At 25.6% G+C, this 8,977-nt stretch overlaps 1 protein-coding gene across 1 annotated transcript; it reads left to right on the plus strand.

The window, feature by feature from the left end:
* Positions 1 to 1,434: 1,434 nt before the first annotated feature.
* On the plus strand, positions 1,435 to 3,992 carry LOC136985799 (heme-binding protein 1-like). The gene is made up of 5 exons (XM_067283154.1): positions 1,435 to 1,575; positions 1,663 to 1,737; positions 1,844 to 1,973; positions 2,041 to 2,221; positions 3,727 to 3,992. Exons 1-5 carry the CDS (start codon positions 1,540 to 1,542, stop codon positions 3,944 to 3,946), a joined length of 642 nt encoding a protein of 213 aa, XP_067139255.1. The 5' UTR covers positions 1,435 to 1,539; the 3' UTR covers positions 3,947 to 3,992.
* Positions 3,993 to 8,977: the final 4,985 nt, after the last annotated feature.

The following is an 8,977-nucleotide window of genomic DNA, read 5'->3' on the forward strand; positions in this document are numbered from 1 at the left end:
ATTGTAGAAAGAAATATCTCATTTTTCGAAGGCTGTCTTCTCATAAAAACAACCAAAATTATAAATCCACACAATTACACAATTTAATTTTGTCATAATTAAATCTTCACATTCGAGTATTATTTGATTAATTAGTGAAATGATTGTAAATTAATGACCAATTAATTAATCTTATTATAAAATATATTATCCAAGTTAATAAAGCTCTACAAATATTTGTTTATTGTAATATATAATTCATAGATTTGTTTGTGTGATGTTGATTATAATATATTTAACTCAATACAAAACAGACTGAGATAATTAATCAACAATTTTTTAGAATAAATTTATTTTATCTTATTATAAGCGTTATAAGGTAATGTTTTGAAGAAGATATAATACGCTTTATAAATTTTATTTGCACATTTTCTATTCAAATTTCTTTTGAATTTTTTAGTTTATAAATTCGAGTTTCTTTGTTGAAATTCATAAATGGTTTTTAAATATTAAAGGACGACAGGTTATTGAACTTTCATATGTTGTCTGGTCTTCATCCGACAAGTTTTCTTTTCTGAACGGGAACTACTCGAAAAGTTCTCTCAGTGTCAAGGTCATAAGATCAAGTGCTATTAAATATTGGTTCCTTAGTATTCTGGTCAAAATATTCCTTTTTAAATAATTTGGTGTGAAATATTGATATTGTAATATTTAATAGTTTAAATTTCTAATGAAATAAGTTTATTCTCAATGATATAACACGTTTACAGAAGTTTTCGATTTTATAAACTGTAAATATAAAATATTTTAGACGAGATTCATATATAAATTTAAATTTTAATAGCCATTAAAGAATATATATGAAGCTTTAATTTGTTTTTAAGCAACTTTGAACGAACAAAAATTTTTGAAACCGTCTCGATTTAGTTTTATTTAAACATCTAATAGAAATAGTTAATTAATTATCATCGTTTAGAATTTTGAAAAATATTACATCCGAATATATAGACTATAAAAATATTAAAGATTAACATTTTAAATTATATATATAAATCGTATGTGAAAATAAGTTAAAAAATGATTAAAATAAATAAGATATTCGAACAACATTACAAAATCTAAAGCTGAAATTCACTAATATATCTGTACAGGTAAATTATAGCGTATAAATTTTCTTAAAAATATATTTTATTATTTATTTATTTATTTATTTTTTTAAATAAAAACTTTGTAGAAAGAATTTGAGATATTCTATAAATCTAGGTAGGGCAGTCCTGTTAGAAAACTGAAGTTCATCTGGACAAATGGCTTGACCCAAGTAACGGTCACATCACAAAGAGAAAAATGTTGCTCGGAGGGATTACTTCTTCCTGCTTTAAAATAAAGAAAGGTAATTGGCTTGTCATCTTAAATAAATGCTTCTGCTATATATAGGATTGCACGATAACATTTTATAGCACAATGTATAAAGGTAAGTTACGATCATCTTAATATCACCATTAGAGTTTATAAAATAAGTCTTAGCCAATAGAATTCACAATAAACTTTTATTTTTCAGATATGTTTCCGGTAGTTTTAATCGTATTTTCGATCCAGGTAAATAGTTAAAACAATATTTTGTAATAATTTTCTTTTTACAGACCAATAAACAGATAAATATTTACGTAAACGTCATTTTTACAGATATTCAGAAGCGATGCATTATGCTCCAGAAGAGGAGTTGAGTGTGTAGAATATCAAGTTCTTTCTAGAACACCGGTAATTATAAAATATTTTTTATTTTTCAATTTATTATTTATTTATGTATGATAATACTACACTTCATATTTTATGATCATTTAAAAACCGAATACTTTAATGAAAGGATTACGAAGAACGTCAATATCCAGGTACGACTTGGGTGAGCACTACTGCAGACGGTTCTACTTTAGCCGAAGCTCAGAGAATTATGTATAAAAAATTAATAGAATATTATAGAGGGAGTAACATCGATGGTAAGTCGAAAATATTCTTAATGTTTAAAGTGTACATAATTATAAATTTAACATAAAAATATTTTAGGTATCGCAATTAATTCTACTACTCCTGCACGAATCAGAATAATACCTTGCCGTGGTGCTACATGTTACAGTACTTTTACCATGTCCTTCCCCATTCCTGCAGATATGAAAGAAAATGTACCTTATCCCTTAGATCCAACAGTATTTATTGATCGAGAACCACCTCTACGTTATGTGACAAGGTATGATAAATCGTCTATTGTATTACGAATAGAATCAATGATTAAGTATAAACTGTTGTATCAATGCATAAGTCGATGGATAACATTTTAAATAATATGTCGTTAGACCAAATGTCAGGGTTGAAACGAATTTAATATTATTATACATATAAAGATGAATATAAAACAAAACAAAGTAATTTCATTCATTTTATAATAATTATGTAATTTGTTTATCAGCTTAAATAAGAATAGCGCAAGAACTCCGGATAATTTAGATTAGAAGTAAATTTTTTTAATAATTGAATATTTAAATAAACTCTTACAATATCTGGAATTTTGATTCGGGGGAAAAAAAGCAGTTTTGCGTGTTACGTAAACTTACAGCCAGTAAAATTTAGAACTGTTTTAAAATTTATTGATTTAGTTCTATATATAAAAAGAAATAGTGCTTATATCTTTGTCACATGAAATGTAGATTTATAATTAATCCAAAAATATCGCTTCCAATTAATTTGAAGGATTTCAAACACTGATAAAAACCAAAATTTTTTTTATTCTGGTACAAAATTTATGAATTGAGTTGCTGTACTTGGAACGTGTTTCACTTTTATATAACGTCGTGTCACTAAAATGCGTGGAGTGATTCTTCATTTCTAAAAAGTTCAACGTACAGTATATGTAGGAATGACATTTTTTTTTTCATTAGCGAATCACAGTTACCTTATAGTTACCGATATAAAATGATACTGCTGAATATGATGACTTGAGAATAGTTAAACATAAGACTCTTATTATGTATAATAATTATATAATAACTAGATTATATAAGTTAAAATAAATTAATAATTATATAAATATGTAATTTTTTATTTTAAATACATTTAAATACACGATAGCCTCCCAAAAAAGCCAACTTATTTGTATTTTATTATAAGCGTTTTTATGCTATAAACACTATCAATAAAGAAAAATTATAGTAATAAGAATGAGTGAGATAAAGTTTTTTTTTTCTTTCTTTAAAAATCTAAATATAAATACTTTAAAGATAGCAATCTCGAGAGGAATAATTATTTAAATTCTGAAGTTTATTATAAATGCATTAAAAAAAGACATTAAATATTAGCGATCAGTTTTAATATTAAAAATAATCTGTTCAGGAATTTAATAAACTGATGTCTTTTATATTAAAGTCATTAATTTATTAAATTTCTCAATAAAGAAAAAAAATACAATTTTAACAGATATCGATGATTTATACTCAATTTAATTACTCCAAATTAAACTTTGCTTATTCATAACTTTTGAATAATTATTAGAATGTAGAAAATGCCTAGATAGAATGATAAGTTTAGGAAATTATATTCCTAATTAACATAAACATATGTTTTAATTTCGTATTAGATAGATAGATCTCTGTAATACTACATTTTTTTAATTATCAATTTCAATACCTTTCGATTAGTTTAAAAAAATAATCACAAATAATCGACAAGAGATTAAGAAATATTTTATCATTTTATTAGGAGTTTTACTGGAAGACCAACAGAAGAAGAATGGTTGGACGAAGCACATAAATTTGCAGGATTGGTATGGAAAGATCCAACTGTAGAAAAGAATTACTTTTACATTTTATTCTACGATCCTCCATTTCAACTCTTCAATCGATTGAACGAAATAGCTCTTTTGAAGAAAATTGAAGTTCCTATTAGCACGACGGCACCTCCTAACGAATTAGAACATTAAATATACATATTTTTTTTTATCGTTTTATTTCCTTACGAATTGTTTAGTTAAGTAAAGCAATAAACATTTTAATGTTTGTTTGTTTGCTTAATGTTCTATTTATATGTTCGAATGATTATGACGAGTAACTAGAAATTTTCAAATTATTGTAGTAGATGAAGTTGTAAATATTATGACAAATAAATGTGTGGTGGTTTATTATTGCAAATGTCTTCCAAGATTTAATTATTTCCTTTACATTAATTTCCATTCATTTTACAATTTTTAGCATTAGCATATTAATTAACTTTGAAAAGAGTCTCGGTGTCCTGTTTAGATTATTATACTAAATCTTTCATTATAATTATTCGACTGGTTAATTTATTAAGTCAATATGTTCATTTATTAGCAATTTATTAAAATGAAATTATTTCGCTCTAATGAATTTTACTTTCAGTTATGAATAATCATATAAATAAACTTACTAACTTATTATTTTTTAAATAAATAAAATTATATTTATTTAAAATGAAGTTTTTAAAAGTTATTTTAGATTTAAATTGAATTATGAAAAACTGTCTTGAAAGAATTACGCAAGAAATGTTCATGAGTAAGCTTCTGAACATTTCTTGAACATTTCTAGCTTCTTTGAGTAAGCTTCTTGATTCTGAGTAAGCTTCTGAACATTTCTTGCTTCTTTGAGTAAGCTTCTGAACACTCTGAAGCTTCTTTCAGTAAGCTTCTGAACACTCTTGAACATTTCTTGCTTCTTTTTGCTTGTTAGAAGTGAATTCGAGATCGCTGGAAAATGTTTTTCCCCATCAAATTAAACTTGAAAGTCCTCATCCCAAAAATTTTGTTAAGTTTTATACATAAAAATGGAAATATGTTTCAACAAAACTTACGAAAAAACACATCCTTTAATTCTTATTAACTAATTTCTAATACTTCTAACCCCATAGATCAACGTTGCCAATTCATGAATTCATTTTATTAAATCGTAAAGATAAACTAACAATAATTAATAAATGAACAATTTTCATATCAATATTGAAACGATTTACTCTAAAATTATTAATAAGTTATTATGATAATATTATCTATCCACTGCTAACCAAAATGGAGTGATACAAAATGAGTAAATCAAAAGTTATAGTTTGTTTATTTCAACTTAAACTTTACAATACGAAAATTAATCATGATTTATTTCCATATTATTTGCATTTAAATAATTTAATAAACAGGTTCATTTTGGAATTTAGAATTAGTCATATAATGTACTAAAATATATACAATTTAAATGTATAGATTAAAATACATTTCTATGAAATTCAAATTGAATAAAAAATTACTAAATATTCATTACGGATATATTTATTAAAATGAATCAATAATCTGGCAGAGAAGGTTAGAAAGGGAGAAAATTAATAATGTTTTTAGAATAAGCAGGAGAGTGAAAAAGAAAATATACTTTAAAGCAATATTGTTTTTAATTAAACTGTTCTTTCACAGATAAATGAGTATAAGATAATTGTTAATTTAATTGATCTTAAAACTGCTTTAAAATTGATTATTTTATTTGAAGTACTTCATCTTAGAAACCTTTATTTTCATTATATTTTATCCATTCTTATTGTTTATTTCGTAATGTAACAGTGTAACGGCATCATATTTCAATTAAAAAATATATATTTTTTTACACACGAAATGTGATCCACTTTTATGAAAATTGAAATGCAAATATAAACTAAAAATTTTGTTTACAGAAATAATAAAAATAATTGATAATAAGTAAAAAATTTTAAGAAATTATTATAAAAAGTTTCATATTTCGTATATTGAAAAGATTACAAAATTAATATTTATTAATTGTTAATTGTATTGGATTGAATTGTATAAATAATAGTGTGCCACTGTAAAAGATACTGTATTGATAAAAAATGCAAATGTCGCTTAAAGAACATAAAACATTCTCGATTCTCATAAAGAAGACTGATTTATTAATAAAAGTTCCTGACAAAGTAATTATTTTTAGTAAATTAGTTGTTAGAAAACGTTGACATATCGAGCACCACAGCAAATTTTCACGAATGATTACGTGTTGTTGAAAATTAACGAAGTAACCTAACTAACCTAACCTAACCAGAACATATCGTGGTCAAGTATCATGAAAGCTACGACACGAATTTAGCTTCGTGGCCGTTTTTTTCGCTCAAAGACCGAAATCGGTCTTTGAGCTTAATATATACTATATATTTATTTATTTACTGACAAAATATTAAAGAATTAAAAGAGCTTATTGCAGTGATAATGAAAGAAAGAAAGAAAAAAAAAAAAAAATAGAAGAAGTGAAAGAACAGATTAGTTTATTTCTCGCCAGAATAACTGAATGATACTTAATATATATTCCCGCAGAGCTTTATTAATATACAACTGTTTGGGTCATTATGTGTATTTATCTTTAAGGATTATTGCCGTTTTCAGTGTTAGTCTGAACGTTTTACGTTATGATAATTCAATTCAAAAAATATAATAGTATTTATCCTTACTGCACAATGAAGCGCCTTCGATAGATACTAGGCTTTACATCCTTCTTTATTTCTATGTTTAGGTGCCGATGTGTGTTTCGGGCTCTTACCCCTCTTCTATCGGCTCTTTCTTATTCAACACATTGTATAAAACATACAATGACATTTTCGCCTGTTTATAAATGCACATAACTAAAAAATATAGAGTTAACACTAATATAAACATACAAGTTTTTCCCTATAAACTTGTATGTATATCAGTATTAATTGATTTGTTATTGTTAATGGAAACAATTCTGTAAGCCACACAAAATATTAATTGTAGCTTACTCATAAAATACATTTTTAAAATAAAATTGGTTATATAAAATATTTTTTAAACATCTAAATAAATAAATAGAAGAGATAAAATTTAAAAAGTAAAGCATTTGAAATATATAGGCCTACGTAAAATACAGTAACGAAATTATTAGAATATAAGAATTATAAGAATATATATAAGAAATAATAAGAATAATAATTATAATATAATATAATAAAAATAATTATAATATAAGAATATATATAAGAATTATTTAAATAAAAATACGCATTTAAAAATTTTCATTACAGAATTGAATATTTAAGTAAAAATAGGAATTGAAAATGCAATATATATTTAATCCCGAAAAAACCTATTCATATTAAAATGATAAAAATAAACAAGCGATTCAGAAAATACAAATAAAATATTTGCTTTTTAAACATAATTTTATTTACTTTTAATAAAAAAGCTTTTACATTCAGAACTTTTATAAACTTCTGAAAATAAAATAATATTTAAAAAACTTAATAAACTTAGAGCTGTTTTATTTTTATTTAAAATATCTGTATAGTGAATTTAGAAAAAAATAGTATAAACTTTTAAATTGAAGAATGAAATTAAAATATAATTTTTAAAACAACTATATGTTACTAATGATATAACAATAAATTATATTTTTTACAGTGACTAAAAGTAAATTATTTTAATATATTGAAATGCAAAACATTGATGCAGCTTTCAAGCATAAAAATTCAAACGTAATGAATTTTAATTACAGAGAAAAATATTTTAAACTGTAGCCTACTATTTATTTGATAAATTTATATAATCAAAAGTATACTAGGTATCTAGAAAAACGAAACTAGCTCCACGGCATAGGTTTGTCTCATCTTTCGGCCAGTAGATTTTATACGGAGAAATTTGACCTTGAATAGCTAAACCCATAGATGGAATTTCAAAATTCCTGCTTCGTCAAAACATTTACCTTGCCGAGGTATTTACAGAAATTCATGTTTAGTCTTCGTGCGGTTGCTTTAAACATCGATCACAGACAAAACACTTTCAGACTTACGCAGAGTTCCGCTTAATAAATACACGATAATGTCTTATTTGAAGCGGGACGTTAACGAAGCTTCTTCTATGAGGCTTACAGAATCTAGTTCGTTCTCTAAATTCAATGGATCGATTTTGATAAAACTTTGCCATTTTCCATTAATTAAGACGAGGAATCCAGAAACGCAATGTGGGTCCATTTAAATGTGAAAAATCCAGAAACAAACGGCTTAAATTTTCACCTGTCCGTGTCCGTCATGTAGAGGAGAGGAGGGTATTGTGGAATAGTCGGAAAATATGGAATACCGAGGTTTCGGCTCTGTTTGTTGCTGGTATCACTTGGGAATACCATAAACTACTCAAGAAAGACTCCTATGATGCAGTGCAGTGAGAGTTTACCTTGTTATTGTTGTTGTACCACTCGCTACAGAACAAAGTGTGTTTTGTGATTTTCAAGAATTTTTGCAAGCAAGTTTTCAAACATTTTAACCTACTAGTACACATGTGACTTGAACATTGATTTTAAGCATAATGTACACTAAAAGAATTGTAGTTTGTTATACTGTGATCGTTTTTTAGTTGACAATATTTTGTCCTTTAGTGTAAAGGTTCATTTTCCAAGACGGCGTGTCGGGTATTATGGAATACTAGGTATTTCATAATACCCGACGTAAAAGTATAGTACTCCATATAACTGGAAAACGAAGACGCTCAATGTATCTTCTGTAACGGAAAATTCTCCGAAGATCAACGAGGGGAAATTTGGATTCAATGCTTCAACTGTTCTCTGTGGGCTCACCTTGACTGTACCGGAGCAGAGAAAGAAAATTATATCTGTGACTTTGTAAATAGACTCGAAGCAGAAATGACATGCACATAATCTTAAAAATAAATATGTTTTATGAAGTTTAATTAGTTTTTCAATGGTTTAAACCACCTATTCCATTTTACCTGACTATTTCATGATAACCTCCATTTGTGACTTTTTTAAATAAATTTTTTATGACAATAAAATAAATAGTATTTTTTTACAAGTGGCAGTTCATTACAACTAGTTATAGTATGTACTCATGATGATTTTGGGGATTTTAATCAAAATTCAGTAAAGTTATTTCTAGAAATGTAAATGGTATTCCATAATACCCTCCTCTCCTCTACTGTACTAGA

The sequence above is a fragment of the Centruroides vittatus genome, unplaced genomic scaffold (assembly GCF_030686945.1).
Source record: "Centruroides vittatus isolate TY-2023 unplaced genomic scaffold, ASM3068694v2 contig_979, whole genome shotgun sequence".
Taxonomy (NCBI): domain Eukaryota; kingdom Metazoa; phylum Arthropoda; class Arachnida; order Scorpiones; family Buthidae; genus Centruroides; species Centruroides vittatus.